At 40.5% G+C, this 20,000-nt stretch overlaps 2 protein-coding genes and 1 non-coding gene across 5 annotated transcripts in view; 2 read left to right on the top strand and 1 right to left on the bottom strand.

The window, feature by feature from the left end:
- Nucleotides 1-4,938, top strand: part of LOC138044009 (eukaryotic translation initiation factor 4B-like) — a 17,742-nt gene extending 12,804 nt beyond the window's left edge. The window contains exons 6-9 of the mRNA XM_068890589.1: nucleotides 253-796; nucleotides 1,180-1,514; nucleotides 2,128-2,945; nucleotides 4,267-4,938. Of these exons, the coding sequence (XP_068746690.1) occupies nucleotides 253-796; nucleotides 1,180-1,514; nucleotides 2,128-2,945; nucleotides 4,267-4,365 (1,796 nt within the window). The 3' untranslated portion in view covers nucleotides 4,366-4,938. The remainder of the gene's footprint in view (nucleotides 1-252; nucleotides 797-1,179; nucleotides 1,515-2,127; nucleotides 2,946-4,266) is intronic.
- Nucleotides 4,939-6,693: 1,755 nt separating this feature from the next.
- The window catches only part of LOC138044017 (STE20-related kinase adapter protein alpha-like), a 20,100-nt gene continuing 6,793 nt past the window's right edge, over nucleotides 6,694-20,000 (top strand). The window contains exons 1-8 of one of the 3 annotated variants that reach the window (XM_068890609.1): nucleotides 6,694-6,800; nucleotides 13,993-14,073; nucleotides 14,694-14,784; nucleotides 15,746-15,867; nucleotides 17,553-17,661; nucleotides 18,126-18,249; nucleotides 19,245-19,416; nucleotides 19,967-20,000. The exon at nucleotides 19,967-20,000 is cut by the window's right edge and continues 71 nt beyond it. In XM_068890609.1, coding sequence (XP_068746710.1) covers nucleotides 6,768-6,800; nucleotides 13,993-14,073; nucleotides 14,694-14,784; nucleotides 15,746-15,867; nucleotides 17,553-17,661; nucleotides 18,126-18,249; nucleotides 19,245-19,416; nucleotides 19,967-20,000 — 766 coding nt within the window. In that variant the 5' untranslated portion in view covers nucleotides 6,694-6,767. Of the gene's footprint in view, nucleotides 6,801-11,955; nucleotides 12,168-13,545; nucleotides 13,804-13,992; nucleotides 14,074-14,693; nucleotides 14,785-15,745; nucleotides 15,868-17,552; nucleotides 17,662-18,125; nucleotides 18,250-19,244; nucleotides 19,417-19,966 lie in introns of those variants that run through there. The other 2 variants (XM_068890600.1, XM_068890617.1) reach the window with 2 other exon arrangements.
- Nucleotides 12,797-12,868, bottom strand: Trnad-guc (transfer RNA aspartic acid (anticodon GUC)). The gene has a single exon. It is a non-coding gene; the product is annotated as a tRNA-Asp (tRNA).

Genomic DNA, 20,000 nt, shown 5'->3' with positions numbered 1-20,000 from the left:
GAGCTACAATGTCTGTAACAAAATCAAGCTCGTTCACAAGACAGTGACTTGGGGTCTTGACTCGCATTGGTATCATGACATCCCTTGGGATTGTTCGAAAACTTATGAACGCAAATAAATAGAACAGAAAACTGAGGCTAATCCGATACACAATAGAGCTGCGTGCCATACCGTTCCAATGAAATAAGGGATTGCGAGTGAATTTGGCCGGCATTCTCACATGAATTGTTTAATAGATCATGTCTATTTCAGATCGTGAACGCGGCGAAAGAGAAAGCAGAAGCAATGAGCCAGATCGCACTGACGGTGATTGGCGAAGGCCTGACGCCTCTTCGGACCAGAATGGTTATTCTGACAGAGAGCGATCCTACGACGACGGACCTCGAAGTGGATACGATCATGGACCTCGTGATAGACCAGGTTTTCGTGGATTCGATGATGGTCCTCCACGGGATAGGGAAAGGGATCGATCGGGTAATCGAGGATACGACGATGGTCCTTGGGACAGATCGGGTAACCGAGGATTTGACGATGGACCACCTCGGGATAGACATGGTTACCAAGGCTATGATGACGGTCCTCGTGACCGATGGGGTCAACGAGGATACGGCGATGGACCTCCTCGTGATCGATCAGGTTATCGAGGCTTTGACGATGGGCCACCTCGTGATCGGTCGGGTTTTGGATCCGGATATGGTCGGGACCGAGGATACGATGATGGCCCTCGAGGAGATGATCGTTATGGAGATCGAGGAAACAGATATGGCAGTGGATGGGATTATGACGATAGGGACAGGTATTCTTACACCACAGAGTGACATGAGCTTTGCCCTGTGACAGGAAATTTATTTCACCTTCGGTTTTTATTATCAGCCCAAACAAAATTGTGTAGAGATGTCCACAAGAGACCATCCCTCCATAAAGTAATTGTCTAAACCATAAGGTGTCAAAAATTATTAACAGGGTTGCTCACCGGTTTCTTTTTGCCAATGGCCAAATGGAAGTATAGACAAGCATATAAATTTGTGAAGTTGCTGTATGGCAAAATGGAACTTGAATATTTTGTTGGAAATTCCACCCACTTTTCGGAAAACTACAAATAGTGAGGCTATTTGATTTAGTCTTGTTCCGGAATGAGGTTAAACGTAAAATTAAATGGTTTGTCTTGTGTATTTACAGGCAGAGTGGCCGTGGGGGTTATGGCCGAGAAAGATTCGACAATCGTCGGTATAGCGATCGGTACGGTAGCGATGATCGCGGAGGTGCTTTTGGTCGAGATCGGCATGGGGATCGTTATGGTGGCGAGCGTGATCGTGGAGGCGCATACAGCAGAGACCGTTACGACGATCGTCGATTCGGAGATCGCGATCGCTACGACGACCACCGTGGGGGTGACCGTTATGGAGACAAAGATCGAAGGCGTGACGTTGATGATCAAGACTGGAACGCCTGGCGTGATGGCGATCGCGGGCGTGATGGGAGACGGGATTATAATGAAGAAATGCCAGAACCAGGTATAGAATTCCCTGTCTGATATCAACCTCGTTCCCAGGGTCTCTCATCTTAACGCCTGGGGCGAGCGAGGAGAGACCCTGGGAACGAGATTGGTCTAATATGTTATTCGAGGCAGTCTTCATAGAAAGTCAGTTATCAAAGCTAAACATTAGTAAGAACCAAGTCGGATCGTGAGGTCCTCGACATTTAATTGTTCGAATTCAAACGTCAGTGGATTTCTTTATTTTGCAATATCTGATCGGTTGCGAAAATAGGACTCTGTTTATTAAATCATGAAAATGAAATAGATTCACGGAAACTGCTAGAGCGAGTTTCAATCGAGTATCGTAAAAACCAAAGTAATTACTTTGGCCAGTCAAAAAGGATTGAGACGATCCAGTAAACCAATCAAAACTCGAAGTAATTACACGTAGCCGACAAAAAGCGCGGGAAAATGTGCACGCGCGAGCCACGATTGGTTTTGGTTTCACCTCTGATTGGCTGAAAAAGTGGCGCGAGAACTTTGAACCAATCACTGAGTGAAATAATGCAAAACCAAAGTAATTCGCTAATTACTTTCGACGCTCAATTGAAACCGCTCTATGATAACTTGTTGTGTTCATAATTTTGTAGTGAAAGAGAGACCCAAACTCCAATTGCAACCCCGCACGAAACCAGTGGAGGAAAAAAAGGACGAACCAGTATCTGGTAGCTCTGTATTTGGAGGTGCAAAACCCGTTGACACAGCGGCTAAAGAGCGAGAGATCGAAGAGAAACTCGCCAGGCAAAAGCTCGAAGATGAAGCCAAAATTAAGCAGGAGAGGGAAAAACAGAGAGAGCGTCGAGAACATGAGGAATGGCCTCGTAGTTCCGGGGGAGGAAGGCAGCGACGCGATAGCAATCGATCAAATGATGGCGACAAGGTAGCGAGAGAACGACGAGATAGTTCCGATTATCGGAGCCGTCGTGACAGTGCCAGGTCTGTGGACGAGGGAACTCATGGCAAGGAGAGTGAGCCTTCGACGCGCGACGGTCCACGGGGAGCTGGGAAAGAGACGAAAGAGGTACCAAAAGAAGCTCCTAAACCAGCGCCCCCACCGGCCGTGAATGTGTGGGAAAAAAGAATGGAACAGCAGAAGGCGGCTTCAGTTGCAGATAGTGAAGCAAAAAGCCCTAAAGTCGAGGAACACAGAGTAGAATTTAATGTGGACAGTGCCACTATGACAGTCTCCTCTCCGCCCACCTCCCCCGACAGGAAGGGTTTTGGAAAACCATCCTCCGCCCCTAGAAAAGAATTTAGTGGTCCCTCAAGGGGGAGAGGGAGGAGCGGGGAGAGATCCAGTGCGAATGGTCCGAGTCAGGAAAGAGGTGCAGGGAGGGGTGGCAGCAAGAAAGAAAGGAGAGAAAGGAAACCGGCCGAGCCAAGGAAATATGAAGAAACCCCCCAACCGGTTAGTCTTTTGGAAGCCTTTCATATTAGCGCGAGTACGAGTTTATTTCAGCACGCGCTGTTAGAAAAAGTCTGACCTCCAAACCCAATCTCGCCCCCAGAGTTCGCTTTTCCTTTGGTCAGCATCTGGCCAGAGCCAAATTTACGCGCAGGCGCAGTGAAGGTCGATTTTTGTAACCGTTGGCAACAACTTTTGTCCCCAATTTCTGAGTCTGCGTAAACGAGTCGGAAGTCCGTGATTCGCGGACTTCCTGCATTTGGAACTGGCCAGAGTCCGTGTTCTTGTTGCTGACCAAAAGAAAAGCGGATTCTGGGGACGAGATTGCTCCAAACCCAGTTTACTCGGTGAGAAAAAGTCAGAGCTGCGATAGTACTCGTGCTCTGGTCAAAAAGGCTCTCAGTGCATGAGTGATTGACAAAATGATTACAGACCGAATTGGACGACACGAAGACCTGTTACCAATTAATTATAACCATTGCAATTTCCGAGAAAACAAGACCGATTCATTCCTTTTTCACTCTAATGTTACAAATTCGTCCATTTTGGAAAATCCGCGGGCAGTTTGGTAGGGTAAGTGGTTGTTGCTATGGTTATTGTGATAAATTCTGTGATTGGTGGATTAAGCTGAGTGCACTTAATATGATTGGCTGATGTAACTGTCCGATTAAAACCCTACACAAAAAGTAGTGAAAAATGAAGCAGTTAATGTACCAATCAAATTTGAGAAAATTGTAATGGTTATGATTAAATGTTCAATAGTTGAAAGGTTGTTTAGAGGGTTATTCCGCTGCAACCGAACATACTCAGATGCGCGCTACAAAATAGGAAAAATATGCAAATCAAATCAAACATAATTTTTTTAGAAACACCTTAACTTTTTGGATGGTAACCGGAAGTCTGGTCGTACCATCTGCACAAATTTCTTGTGTACATTTAGCGAACAACTTCTTCCGTTACTTGGGTATTTCTCGGTTCATGAACTCAAAGTACAATTTACAAAGTACAAAGTACAGTAAGAATGCAATAATTGTCGTTCGTCTCACGAAATGGTCTCTTCTGTTGTAGATCGCAACGTTTCGACAGCGTACTGAGCAGCTGCAGTTGAGCATCTTGCCTTATAAGCGAATTATCATGTTTTTTTTCCCCGTTTATTGATGACGTAAACGAATACTTTGTTTTGGAAAGCAGCTCCAAACATAGACGATCTTTGAAGACGGTCTGACTCCGATTAGAGAGATAAGAGTTACTCCTGGTCATGAATCCCTGGTTATCCTCGTTTACCAAGTTATTGTTTTAATAAGTCAACACATTGTCTCAACAGGTTTTTCACACTGCAAGCAAATTTTCGGTGCTTCTTGATGATGAGGATGTAGCAGAACACGACAAAGAGCAACTTGAAGCAGACGAAGAAACTCCATGACCCTTTTTTGCGACAACTGTCTTGAATGTAATTGCAGAGCCTTGTCTTCCTCTTGCTCAGAAGGAAAAACCACTGCAGTTCATTAAGTCATCCCTTGCGGCGTAGAATGACCTAGGCGACGAGCGTGATTCTCAAGATTTGACCTTTAATATATTGTGATGGTATAGTCTCCTTTGACAATAATAATGCTATTTAAACTTTGTTATTCCAGGAAGCGCGTTTTTGAGTGCTTTGCGGTGAGCTTTTGTGACTGTAGTCACGCAAGGCCTCTCTCTAACCATTCGTGACACAGTGAAAGTAGCGACGGACGCGTACAGTTTTCATCCGACAAGTATCGTCGGGCTTGATTATTATTTTTCTTGTGCGCAATATTTTAAATAGCGAACAGAGTATTCGGTGGTCATTGTTTTGGCGATAAATCCTAGAGGCAATTTTTTTAAGTCAACTTGGCTTATTCCGCTAAACTACGTAATACGTAAGTTGTGCAATTGTTATTTTGATTAGAAAATTTCCCTTCTTATTCTTGATCAGTTTAATAAATTGGTATCTTGTGTCATTACAAGATAAATACGATCTGTTGGTTTCGTTACATTTTTTCCCTTTTGATGTGTCCAGTACCTTCCCCTACCCCAGCCCCTCGTTTTAAGTCGGCGAAAAGGACGCCTTCTTCAACTGTATAGTCAAAACTATTTATAGTGAGGGTTGCATGACTGCCATGTGATTGTGTATCAACATAACAAAAGTCGGGCCTGGGGCCCGTTTCTCGAAAGTCCCGATAACTTTTCGGGGCCGAAAAGCCATTTGTGAAACTGCCAACCGCTTGTTTTGGAAAGCCGATCTTTTAACTTGTTTTCAAGGTAACAAAAACGAAACTTACTGTGAGATTTGACGACTTAAATCCTCTCCGTTCTTGGGATACAGAGAGAATTGTGACACCCGAAAATGGCTCGTCAAGTTTCGGGACTTTCGAGAACGGGCCCCTAATCTTGAAACATCTCAGGTTGTCGAAATTTCCTCTGTTTTGACCGGAAACCGAAATAATTCCTCAACCTATCTGGATTTCTGGAAACTGAGCTTTGGAGGGTTGCAAACATGGGACAGGCCTCGTAGGAAATAAAAGTAACAAAAATTTAACTTCCTCGTTTGCAGGATTTGGCAAACTCCGATACATCTAACCATATGGAGGCCTTCAGTCTATTTTTAAGCCAAGCTATTTATTGCCAGAAACAAAGTCTGATAGGTCTCTTTCGATATATTAAAATTTAGCTTGAAAGAGAGGTTTAGAGGACAAAGACAAAGGAAAGTGAATGATACGTAAATATTCACCTTTATTCCAACGTGTTTCTATTGTTTGTGTCCTCACTATCAAGCTGAATATTTGATATTTTGAAAATGGCCTACTATACTCCGGTAGCTGACGACCCTCCGCGTTCAAGAATTGACCTTTTTTATTTTATTACCTTTCCTTTTTATTTATTTCTGTGTGTTTGTGACACTTGTAATGCTTTAAAATCTGGAAAAATGTATTAAAATACCAAAACAAAACAAAAAAGGAGGATTGACCTTCCCCAAAAGGAAGCTTTTTCTTGATAAACAACTTTAAAGAGCAATTTAAGTACTTGCGATGAGACGAAGTCAAAAAGAGCTTTGTGAAGGAAAACAAAAAAAAAAAGGAGAATTGAGCTTCCCCAAAAGGACGCCTTTCGGCTTGATAAACAACTTTAAAGGGCAATTTAAGGACTTGCGATAAGACAAAGAGCTTTGTGAAGGAAAACAAAGGATGTGTTGACAGCTTGAACTTGCGGTTTACATGAAACGCTTGTGGAAGCACGTTCCGGCCAATGTTTTTTTGCAGATTTCTTGATGTTTCTCTTTTTAAGTCACGTACATTTGGAATCACCAGAACAAAATATAGAATTTGACACGACGCCAATAGAACATAGCTGTAAACTTACACTTCTGTCAATTGCAATCTAATAAGCCTGATTATGAATAGGAAAAGATTTTAATTAGGCAGATTAGCGGGAGACGGGTAAGAATTTTCTCATTCTGACGAAAATAAACCAAAGTGCTCCTCATGGTCCATGATCTCCAAAGTTTATATTCCTTTGCCGACCGAATCGTCGTGTTTTTGAAACAGCTAGAAGAAAGTAAACGTTTTCCGTTTTGGCGATACAGTTGTCCACTTATCTCCATGTTAAATTTATAACGACGTAACGAAGAAACGTGTCCGAGCTAGGAGACAAATCCCCTGGTCTATTTGACCTGTTCGGGTAACCGTACCGGCTTCCTGTTATAAACAGCTTCCTGTTATAAACTGATGATAAGTAGATAAGGCAATCAAACAAACACAGAAATCACGTCAGCATTAGTGTATTTTAGGGAAGTAAGTCCTAGGAAGCATGGCATATTCAGCGGCGGGGATTTGCAATGAGGTATGACTTAAACTAATGAATCGATAATGAATATTTAATTAGTCATGGAAAGTTATTCTCACAGTTTGCACTATAATTTATCAAATTCTATTTACGTTTACATCAATCTATCGATTTTTTTGTGTGTCTTGAGAACATTATTTTTTTGCAAAATCTTATAGACCTTATACGATTTTCCTGCTGTCCTCGTAAAGCATGCCTTGGAGCCTGATACTCAGTGAAGACTGGGTCTATCAGTGTAAACGAACTAACTCAGTGTTATGAAAATAATCTCCGATCTGTTTCAGGGTTTTGTGTTTGCAAATTTGCAAACTACAAATTTAGACCCCAAAATGAAATGTCTGCAAACATTTGTCTCCAGTGTAGCATGCATTAAAATTAGATCTCAGTTCGGAAAGGGTCTACATGAGCGCAGTTTCACACAGCCGAAAGGTACAGCCAACCGTCACCTGACATTTTCGGGAAGATTTTTGAATCTTGGGCACTCATTGGGGTCAGCTAGCTTCTTTGGAGAGCAAATAGTTCACTAGGAAGTTTCTGGGAATGATTTTATTTCTTGAAAATTTCCGGCAATTCATCAGTTCTAAACATGTCTCTTAAGCTACGAAACCTCTACCATGAACAGTCATCTTTAAATACTGTACTATTCTTCCAGCCAAAGTGAACAATTTGTACACTTCTCATTAAACCTCCGAGAATGCCGCAGCCAACTGCTCATTTTAACAAGCTTTGAAGCTTTGTTCTCAGTTTGGCCTCCTTAACCGTGAATGCCGATCGGTGCGCAATAAATCTCTCTCTGAGTCGATCAAGGATTACATGAAGTTGTGGATAAGGATTTTGATATCACTGTTTTGCTATCACTGAAACCGAGCTCAACCTAAGAGATTATGATGATTTTGTGATTGGAAGTCTTATTCCAAATGGCTCAGCTATCGCTTTGTGCACTCAGCTCGTGAACGTAGAGGAAGTGGAGTCGGATTGCTGTTCAAAAGTTCACAGGATGTTAAGCAAATATCAGTGGGGTATTTGGATGCTTGCCGTGAAGTTGAGATTAAAGTTAACTCGCTGACGGTTCCCGTTCTTATTGTTTATCGACCTCCACCTTCATTGGAAGCAATCTCTCTCTCTCAGCCTTTCTGTGAACGAATTTTCATCTCTTTTGGAATCCTACATCACCAAGACCGGTTCACTTGTGATAGCTCGCTGGTGAGTTGATGACACATTTGATACTGATATGCAGCAACTTTCTTAGGTTTACTGGAATCCTTCGATTTGCAGCAACATGTTCATAGCTGTACCCACCGGGCAAGACACACCTTGGACCTAATCACTTTTTATTTGATTCCCTGCCAGTGACTTAGCTGGATTGCTCAACTTGTATAACTTGGAGCTAACTGGCGTACTTAATAATCATGCCCTACTGCTCCTTGGTCTAGTGAGGTGGAGATAAACTGGCCAACTGAAGAATTCGTTGTCGACTCGAGAGGAGATGGCAGAGGAGTAGATTGCCACAACATCGTCTTCGCTTTATTGAGCAAAACCGTATTGTTAATCGGCTGTTATTCGCGGCCCGCTCTCAGTATTACACTATTATTAGCTTATGGATGATAATTGCCTAAATCAGAGGAATTTTGTGACATTGTTAGTAAGGTTGCTGTATCGGAATCCCGCACCGCTGTATCCCTGCTGTTCTTCTGTGATATCTTGTAAATAATTTCATTGGCTATTACCACTATTCGTCGTGAACTAAAATCAAACCCTAAGCCGAAAGGGATTCACTCATTTAAAGAATTTTCAGTTGCAACAACAAGACGGCTCCCTCGTTTCTCCTGTCCTCCACATCAGAACTGTTCTTTTTGCATCTGATTGTTGATCTTCTTTGCCCTGTGACCTGGAGAATTGTAAATTTATCTTTGGAGACCTCTGTTACGTCTGTTGCACTTAAACAGGCCGTGATCCGTCCTTTGTTGAAGAAACACAGTCTCGGCTATCAAGAATATACTGAAGAACTTTCGGCCGATTTCTAACCTCACTTTCCCGAGATCTAAAGTGATTGAATAAGTAGTGGCTATCAGGCAACTTGCAATGTGCAGTGTACTGAAACAGCTCAGTCTAATCAGGGTCTACAACGACCGGACATTGCTCTGTCAATTTAGTGATAATCGGAAGTCTGTTATTTTGGTTCTATTGGACTTTTCAGCTGCTTCTCAGTGAAACAGTAGATCATCCTCTTCTGTCCTCAAGACTGTCGACCCGATTTGGTATTTATGACAAGGCCCTGAATGGCTGCATTCGTATTTATCTGACGGCACACAATTTGCTAGAATCCAAGATGTTTTCTCTGATGTACATGACTCTTACCTTGCTGGAGTTCCTCAGGGTTCAGTGCTTGGTCCTTTGCTTTATTCATAATATTTATCCCCTTTGGGTGACATTGCAAGATCTCATGGTCTATCTCATATATTTTATGCTGATAATACACAGTCATATTTGTCGTTTGAAATATCATCGCACGAGGATTTATTAGCATGTAAATCTATGGTTGAAGACTGCGTTAGGGATATTGACCTATGAATGTTAGCAAACAAACTAAAGTTGAATAGTGAGAAGCACGTCCTTTTCTGGAAAGCCTTGTCATTGTTTCTGATATGGTTGACTGCTTAATTAGTGCTAAAAATGACATTGGAGTTACTTTCAGTAATTCTTTGTCAATGGTACCGCATGCAACAGCCTTATGCAAGTCTCCTCTTTTTTCATCTTCTCAATATTTTCAAGATTCGCAAGGTTTTTTCCTATGATACCTCACAAGACCCTTATTTATGCTTTTATTACTTCGAGAATTGACTATTGCAATTCGCTTCTTTATGGTCAGCCGAAATGTGTCAGTTTTAAAGCGTCTTCATGGTGTCCTAAACTGAGTACTGCAAGGCTCATTTATCTTTGTGGTAGAGATGAACACGTAAACCTTGTGCTCATTACGCTTCTCTTCCGGGTGACATTTCAAGTTCTTCATGGTACTGCACCTATAATCTTCATCTCTGACCTTATTAAGCCTTATGCAGCTCAGTTGCAGAACTTTAAGTTGTTCTAATCAAATGTTGCTTTTTACACCTTTGTAGTTTTAATCTTTACTCGTATGATGGCCGGTCCCTTGCCGGCTATCGCTGCGGCTCCTTCTGTTCGGAACACCCTCCCATTGAAACGTAGACTCTTGCGATTCCCTTTGTTCTCTCAAATCCAAGTTAAAGACATGGCTGTTCTATGATGTGGCTTTATAGCTTTTACCTGTTAGTTTTTTTTTTTACTGAGGCCCTCCCAGGGGTTTTGGGGAACAAGGGAACACAAACAATTTTAGGGATCAAAAAGCTGAGGGAACACAAGCAAATTTTTAAAGATCAAGAAGCAAGGACCCACTCCCTGGAGGGCCTCTTTACTGTTGTGGTTATCTTTATGTTAGTTACTGATTTCTTATGCATGTATTAGCGGTCTATCAATGTCGTACATATTATTATTATTATTATTATTATTATTATTATTATTATTATTATTATTATTATTACAGGGAATTTGAAAATCTCTGAGGCTTTCGTTGAATTTGTTCGTTAATAAAGTGCCCCTCTCCTGTTGGTCTCTAAATCGATTCCATTTATCCATTCTGCACAAAATCAAAGACAAAACTCGAAACGACCCATTCTATGATCAGTTTACTTATAGCGTCACTACCGACAGGAGTTTCACTGATCATACTCTCTGTTTACCTTCTTTTGTGAAGACAGAAATTCGGCTTATCATATTGAAAAACATCCACAATTTGTTCGATTTGTTTGGGATGTTGGGCGGCAGTGAAAAAAGACTTCCAGCTTCAAATGTAGAGATCAAACGTGCTCGGTATAAAGACATGAAGAACACTGCAAATCCTCAGGTATAAACCGTGGCATTTCCACTTATTCAGCTTTATTCGTTGTAAATTAATCCAAAGCATTTCAACATTTGTTTTACTCATCCCCTTATAATTGATTTTGGTTCAACTATTTTAATCTCTTAAAGCTAGCCTGTGATGGTGGAATGAGCACGGCTAAATGGAACTCTGTTTTTTTTTCTACAAAACTTCAGCAATAAAACGTAATATCCGTTCATTCCTTGTAAATCTAAAGCATTTTACACTTCCTTTTATTCATCTACTTATGTTTTATTGTTACTGTACTATACCATGTATGACAAAATGCAATCATTCGTTCCTGTAAATCTAAAGCATTTTAAAAATTATTTTATTTACGTTCTTATTTATTAACTTCTACTGGTTTTCAACATATTTTCTCTTCTAAAACTTCACCTTGTGATGATGCAATTTTAGTGTGCATCGTTTAATGGCATTCTTCCGTTGTAATGCATATACTTTCCACTCGTTCGTTTATAATATAAAGCGTTTGAAGAGCTTTATATTCTAAACGAACGATTAGGGCACGATGCACGATGCTAACTGTTAATGGCCTTCAAATTTAGTTCCTTTCGTGGAAGAACACAAGAACATTATACGGCGTCAGGTCCTCACTAGCATTTCGTGTCTTCGATATTGTAAAATTTGTAGGGAGAAAGATGAGGAAAAGAATGTGCCGAATACATCTAAAGGCGCTGTTACACTGTGCAATTTTCCGTGCAACTTGGCTCGCAACGCCATGTCGAGTCAAGTTGCACGAATCATTGCCCAACGTAACATACCTTGCAACGGCCAAAAACCCGCCAAAAACGTTGCGAGACCAGTCGCAGAAACGAAATTAATTTGGAAAGTAGAATTGAGTTCTACTTTCCGCAACGGTTGCAACGCATTTTTTAAACATTGCGCAACGGTTTGCGGCATCAGCCAAAGAAAATGTTCCTTTAACTTCATGTCATCGTCGAACACACGTTGCATGAAACGTTGCTCAGTGTAACACCCGTAAAACATTTTGTTTCGTAATGTGAGAAAGTTTGTAGAAATGGCGTTGCGAGACAAGCTGCACGAAAAATTGCACAGTGTAACAACGCCTTAATGCGTCGGCAAAACTTTTTTCAGTATCTGATCATGAATAATCGACAATATCACCCAATCTATTTATGTAATGCAATGTCACGCCAAGTGAGCACGTTCTGGCCTCTGAAGTCGCTGAAATCGGACACTGTTCAACTCGATGGACTTTTACTTGTAAACACATTAATTTGGGGCTCAAGAAAATGGAATGCCACTGAGTCTCAGAGGCTCAAAGCTTGTCTCGCATTGTTGTTTGTTACTATTTCATGGCAAACCCACATAAAACTAGTCAATGTAATTGTGAAAAATGCCATAAACAAAGCCTACAAAAGAGCCGGAGCCCCAAACTTGGCAAAAAGGTAAGAAAGTAAAGGAAAACTGGGCAATGTATAAATGTGAAAAGTAACCGGAAAACAGAAAGAGTAAAACTCTGTGCTGGCCACACAAAAGTTAGGTGACAGCGAGTTCCAGCTGTACGAAGCCCTATTGCAGTCACTGTATTTTAAAACATTACCGCAAGCTTAGTCTTTCTAAATCTGAGAAATCTACTGCTGTTGCGCCTTTTAATACGTATCTGACAGCATCTGTGTACGGACTAATGAAGGTATTCTATCCACATCAAGGAACCTTTCCGTGCTGTTATCTGGAAAGGAGACCATATAGGAAACGCCTCTGTTCGAAGCTTACTATGTCTAGACTGAAATTCCTGGTATTAACGAAGTCACTCTACGCTGGAGACACACAGAGCCACACGGCATTCAAATGACATTCAAACGGCATTCAAATGATTTTAAACGTCCGTTGCTTTTTCAGATCTTTAAACAATTCCAATCCTCACATACAGGTCCTCTTAAACTTACTTAGAACTTGATGCCGTGAAATGAAGTTTCAATCCGTTGTATTTTGCTTTTGGCCAAAAAAGCAGATAAAATAAGGGAAAAAATAATTCAGGACAGCTACCAGCTACGGTAAGTGAAAAACAACATTTCTCCCCGGCGGGGAATCGAACCCCGGTCTCCCGCGTGACAGGCGGGGATACTCACCACTATACTACCGAGGATCTGACAAGTACACTTCGGTAAAATTATTTTATTTGTAAATTTTATTTATTACATCCTGTTATTTTAGTCACATGTCCTTGATCAATTGTTGCCAGCACCGGATCAGTGTGTTGTCAGCGTGTTGTCAGCGTGTGATCCGTGCACGACTTCAAAGTGGCGTGATCTTCAGCACGTGAGCACGTACTCACCAACTCCGCGGTTTACACTATGCAGAATTTCGCATACTGCAAACTTTAACGGTGGAGCATTTTCTGGAGCAAATGTTACCATCAATTTTTACAGTTTCAAATGAAATGATTTTGTTAGTAAGGTTATAAAAGCGTATTCTACCTTCAGGTACACTGAAACCAGAGTTAAACATTTGTAAATTCTTCATTCAGCAGGCTTGTGAATAAAGAGTTATGTTCTCATATTAAATGCTGTCTTTGTTCGTTTTGCTGCGATTGTTGAAGGGAAAGACTGAATATAATAAAGCACTTAATGTCTGGTCTCCCGGGAAACTAGTTAGTTTTGTTTCCCTCCAGTCCTTCCTCGAACATCAGGACGACTCTCGAGGGGAAAACAAATCTTTTGGTAGGTGCGTTGACACGTATAATGAATACGGTACAATATATGTCCCCATACATAGCGTACCTACCAAATTTTTTGTAGTTTACCGCTGGCGAGCTCCTTTCGCGGACTCCACACTCCTTCATTAATTTTCGAAAATACTCCCATTTGATGTGTTTGTATTGCCCAGCTGTCTCATTTTACTTGTTCTCTTGAAGTCCGTGTGCCAGTCAAACAAGTCAGTGACGCATTCCTCTCAAGAGCACATCATGCATGGTACCACTTAGATCCAAGATGGCAATAATCTGTTGGGTGGGCTTTATATTCGAGATAAAAAGCGTGTTGTGTGTATTATCTAGTGCTTAATGGATTCATGTCACACTTGGTGGGTACATAACTGATATTAAGGACATTCTGATAATATACCAAAGCTTAATTTGGACCTAATGTCAACTTAATTTCATTTATCAGAGCATGATGAAGTCGATTTAAATTGGGTACCAGACTTGGCTTGCTGGCCTGCACATATGTACCCTTCACTGACTGAGGTATACAATTTTATTATTACTTTCAGTGCCCTTGTGTTGACAAGGCACATGTAGCCGTTGCTCCTGCCGAAGAGTTTGACTTGGATTTAAATGAAGTTTCAAATCAGGTAATGATAATGATGATGATGATGTTAAGTGTCAACTATATTTAGCGGTGGGGCACTAATTGGAGACAATGCTGTACAGAAATCCAATCCAATCAAGTCAACTCATGTCAAATGATCGGTTGGTTTTTGAGGTGACGGAAATAATAAAAAAAACGGACTACTTGGAGAAAAACCTCTTGGAGCAAAGTAGGGAATCAACAAACACATTGAACCCACATGTGACACCAGATCTGGGACTCAACCCACAGCCCACATTTGTGGGAGGCAAGTGCTTTCACCACTGCACCATGCCTGCTCCCGTGATCATGCCTAGCTTGGCTGCGCAGGGTATTAAGTGGTAATTACGTGTAACAATATTATTAGAAGTAGTTGCTTATTTTAGCACGTTTCTCAACATAGGCTTGTCTTAGGTGTATTTAATCGCATTCTAAAATATTATTAATCTCAATTCCTAACAATAACCCTGCAGTAATGTAAAATGTAAAATTATTGTTATCATCATGCTGCTGCACTGATTTGTAGGGAAAAGGACCAGAGGGAATTTACAGTGCTTGAATGCCATAATTGCTAACTCTTGGTTATCTAGTATATATTCTTAAACCTCTTTTCTCTTTGTGCAGACAAAAATGTCATCAGAATTTTCAAGCAGTCAACAGCCACAAGTGGCTTATTTGCCAAGTGCAGATGATTACATGCTTATTAAATTTGTTGGTAAGAAATCCTAAATATGTTCTGAACAATTGCTTAAAATAGTAAAAGAGTGCTTGATCCTTTCAAGAAGTAATTGATTGATAATGTGCAAATTAAAAAAAAAAAGGAATTAAATGTTCAATTGTACGACAGTAGGCCAGCTTACCCTTAATTGCTGAAATAACCTAGCCTTATGTTTGAATGATGTTAACGGTGACCTTGCATTTCATTCAGACTTTGCTACTTATGTATTTCTAATATTGTGTTGCTGTAGTGCAAAATTAATATTTGCATTGAAAATCACAAAAGCCAGTGTGACAAAGCAAGTGTTCTTGCTTTTAGAATCTCTGTACGGTGGCCAATTTACATTATCAACTTGTTTGATAAAACCAAATTTTTGTTCTTGCATTATAATCTTTCATTTATGTTGCAACACTGACTGCTTGGTGTATATTTCTTAACCATAAGAAGCCTTTCACTTACACCTTCCTGTAACTACAATCTTGGACAGAATAAAATGGAACAGAAATGCCCCCTCTCCCCCAAATCAAGGATGAAGCCATGTGAAGGCCAAAACGTGCCATTTTCTCATCATTGATTTTGGGGGGAGGGGTGGTCTCAATGTTCCATTTAATCTGTCCAACAATCTTGGACAGAATAAAATGGAACAGAAATGCCCCCTCTCCCCCAAATCAAGGATGAAGCCATGTGAAGGCCAAAACGCGCCATTTTCTCATCATTGATTTTGGGGGGAGGGGTGGTCTCAATGTTCCATTTAATCTGTCCAAGATTGTAGATGGACTTACCGGTATCGTTGAAGCACAACCTCTTCCTGTTAGCAGTAAGTAAGCATTGACCAGCAGTTGCCTCAAATGGCATTGATGCCTGTGTATGGCTGCGAAATATTCTGGAAAAAACATGACATGTTGCTGTGTGAAGCTTTTTGGGTTGATACTGAGTGACTTTACCTTCTCATTTTCAGGCCAAGGCTTTGGAGGGTTTTCCAAAGTGTTTGTGGCTCGTCATAGCTCATCAAAAACATTAGTGGTAGTAAAGCAGACAAATGTTGATGTGCAAAATGCTGGACAATTGGACGAACTAAAGGTTTGTGTATCAACTGGTAATTTGCCAAATACATATATGTTATTTGCCAGCTGGGAGGTCCATATAGTGAAAAACTGTGACTGAGGCCTTGAAAATGCTTTTGCAAGACTGAGATCACAGTTTTTCCCCATACGGAATTACCCTTAGCTGGTAAATAACTTATTTATTTTTATTCCTCTCTCTCCCTTCCTCTCGGAAATCACTTTTTAAATTGTCGACTCGCACCGCGCTTGATAGCGATGGCAGTATTAAGTGACTTACAAACTGAACGTTTCAAATATAAATATTTTTATTTGAATTATATTCGCAAACCTCTTGTGTAATAAAAAGTAACTTATGTATCTATTATAAATGGATTCGGTGTAAAAAAAAATGGAAATTTAAGGTCATCACACAAGCTCATGCAACTAAGGCTAGGATTCCGCCCGCCATGAGCGGGCCAGATGAGAAAATTCCGCCAGCTCCAAAACCAAGCAGATCGTAGGATTTGTTGAATTCTGCCCGCTCCTACACTGAGAAAAAAATAAAAGGTAATCCTTGAGCCATGCTCCAGTAAGTTATAAGCTGTCATTGCTTTCTCGATTTTGGGATGATTTTTTTAGGCATCATTGCCAATAGGGATAAGTGTGAGAATTGTTGGACTTTCGAAGTACCTGCACCTTTTGCCTTGAATTCTTAGAGCTTTGTGGGTTCCTCTCTTTCCACACTCTTACATTTATTGAATGGCAGGGATGTCGCTAAGGGTCGGCTGCTGGTGAAAATTTCCGCTTGAGGAAGGGGTGATCGCCGGCTAAATTTTGGGCCTTGATTGAAGTGACTGAGAAGATCACCAATTATTCTCCATAAAGTTTAAAACTCATTCGATGTGTTAACAAAAAAATTGAATTTCTGTAAGCATACGGAATCATCACTAAAATTTATCAATACTGGAAATGAAATAAAAGCGTTGTTTTGAATACTGTTGTGCGCGTCCCCCCCCCCCCCCCCCCCCACTTCTTGCTTGCTGAGTATCTCTAGGGTGCCCCTGTGTTCCCCATCTTGAAGAATGCCAGGTGTTGTGAGACACTGGGAACAGTCATGTTACCAGGTCCCTCTGATGCTCAGAGCACGAACTTACCTCTGAGTCAATAGAACCTTCCACCGGTTGAATTCATTCTTAACTACATTCCTGGAATAGGTATATCTCTTGTTGTTCAATTTTTTTAAACTAGTTCAATTTTGATTTTTCTTTGTTTTAGATTATGATAATGAATATTAGATGAAGAAAAATCAAAATTGAACTGCTTTGAAAAATTTTAAACCAAGAAAACATTGGAACCGTAACATATCTTCCAAGTACGGTCACGTGTTTGGCAGATGGAAGGTTCTCCTGTGAAGTAGATCGCTACCTTGCATGTTCTCTATGGGAAATGTTATTTGCCTGCTGGGAGCTCCATACAGCAAAAAACTGTGCCCAAGTCCACAGGTAGAGGGCAGCTTTTTCAAGACCGAGGACCAACCCTTAGCTGGTAAATAACATATGAGAAAATTCTACCCGCTCCCAGAACCAATCAGATTGCCGGATTTGTTGAATTCCGCCTGCTCATGCACTGAGAAAAAAATAATTAGTGTTATTTTTTTCATCTGTATCACAATATTTAAGCTTTTCGTGATTTTGTGTCTTTTATCATTGTTTATTTTTACAGTATGAAGTCCAAGTGCTGCGATCTTTAAGCCATCCAAACATTCTTCCATTTTACTGCTCATTTGTCAACAGACAAGAAGTATGGCATGTTCTTCCCTTTATGCAGTTTGGTAAGTACAGTTGAAATGTGACCTGAGTAGGGGATTTGTAGCTAACTGAGGATCAGCCCTAATTAGGCCAAAAACAAATTTGTCCTGTAATACAGCTTTAGAGAGGTTTTCAATAATTGAGTCTCCAAAGTAATTAGCGAATTGCTTTGGTTTTACATTACTTTACTCAATGATTGGTTCAAAGTTCTCACGCCATTTTTTCCCGTGCTTTATGTTGGCTACATGTAATTAGTTAGAGTTTTAATTGGTTTACCAGATTGTTTCCATCCTTTTTGATTGGCCAAAGTAATTAACAGTACATGTACTGTGGAGTTGGTTTTAAGACGCTAGATTGAAACTTTCTCTAATACATGTAGTTATTACCCTCATGCATTGCTTTTAAATGAATATGTACTTGGTAATTTGTAAATCCATTGAAGAATATTAATTTGACTGTTAAGTAAACCTATTCTTGTTCCATTAAGGGTCATGCGCTGACATGTTGAAAAACAGCTTTCCCAATGGCATGTGTGAGCTGTTAATTGCTGCCATTCTGTGGGAGAGTTTGCAAGGCTTGGAATACCTTCAAAAGATGGGAATAATTCACAGGTAGATATTGCCTACATTCACTTCTACATCTACATGTTCCAGCAGTCGGTGAAGTCTGCTTCAGTTATGGCTGTCTCTGCTTGTTTTACCTCATACACTATCATGCTCACCTTATACAAATGAGTGATACTCCAAGTCGGATTGAAGGGTCAAGATTTGGAGTATAATTGCAGCTCAAATCGCTTGTCAGTTCATGACTTATCAAAGCTCTCCAGGGACGGCACTGTCATTAGCGAGTAGACAAACCTGTCTACAATATTTACATTTGTCTTTCTCGGTAAATTTTAACTACGGAGCTATTATCAATCGTGTTCAATCCTCAAACCACTTGTTTACGATGTCACAAACCTTACACGGCAAATTAGGTGAAGTTGGGAAGTTCATTTCGAAGTTTGCAATTTGGTTGTCTAATTTGCTGCGTAATTGGCTCTTCGTAACATAGTATCCAATTTCCCAATGAACTTCGCAATGTGGTGCGGTAAAGTAATGAATGTTCACGAAATTGACAGTAAGGACGGTGCGTGACTATACTATGTTCTGCGCGTCTCAAGATACTCGGATTTCGTATGGTTTGGTGCTAATTAACACAGGGATATTTTTGCGTGGTTCAAAACTATGCGGAGAAGGCACTGAACTTAGCAAGTGCTCTTAACATCCAAAATGAAAATTGGGCGTAACCGTGCATTTTCCGAGATAATTAAGCTTCAATTTGGAAAAGAACGCAAACATACCCGCACTGTCCTTAAGTCTCACTCCAAGGAGTCAATAGGTTAAAAATGAAATAGACCTTATTCATAAATGACGGTCACATTTATAATTCTTTTGTCCAAGTGCAAATTAGCCTGCCAAGCCTCATTTTAGAGCAAGAATTCTTTTCAATTCACTGTATGGTATCAAGGCTTGGTAGGCTAATTTGCACTTCGACAAAAGAATTATAAATTGGCCGCCATTTATGAATACGGTCTATGTACTTTATTTTTCTTTTATTGTCACAGGGCCCTGAAAGGAAGCCATATTTTGATTGCTTCAAATGGTGCAGTGTGTTTGTCTGGATTAAAAAAGTCGATATTTCTGCCCATGCATGGTTATAACGCACAGATGGCTCATCAGTTCCCATCACATGCAGTAGCTGTACTTCCATGGATGGCACCTGAGATTTTACAACAAGTGAGTACAAAGACCTCAAACAAAGAATGATTTTTTTGCCATCAAAATATTCAAGTCTCATTCTATGTTGATCACCTGTTTTTGGTTGGCTTGATTGATCAACATTTTTAACCAGCTCCAAATTTTCGTAGAATTGCTGATCAAGCTGTCAATTTTGTTCGCACAATTGACCATGAATCCAGCTGCTGTACAATTTCACAGTAAACCATAGGGAGAAATACCGACATGTTTACCCCTATTCCTGCATTCCAGTCGAAAACAGTAGTAAAAGTGCTCTTTTCAGAAATTGAACTTATTTATGGTCATAACTCTTTCTCTTCTAAGAGGAATACACAGCTTTTACACTGTTAAATGCCAGATGATTTTCACCATCAGTGGGGGGTGGTTCAATGAAGAACCAAATCTAGTTAGGACAGAGACTGTTGAACCCAATAAAACATGGTGTAGGTGTGGTTGTGAAGAAGTGCTCCCTGAGACTCTTAACCTGAGGGAAGTGTGTGACTTGAAATTTCTTTTAAATCCTTTAGTGACAGCCATTCTGTGTTTTCAGGATCTTCAAGGTTATGATTTCAAGTCGGATATTT

The sequence above is a fragment of the Montipora capricornis genome, chromosome 1 (genome assembly GCF_036669925.1).
Source record: "Montipora capricornis isolate CH-2021 chromosome 1, ASM3666992v2, whole genome shotgun sequence".
Taxonomy (NCBI): domain Eukaryota; kingdom Metazoa; phylum Cnidaria; class Anthozoa; order Scleractinia; family Acroporidae; genus Montipora; species Montipora capricornis.
Note: the sequence above shows the minus strand (reverse complement) of the source record. Positions and strands in the feature narration are given on the sequence as shown.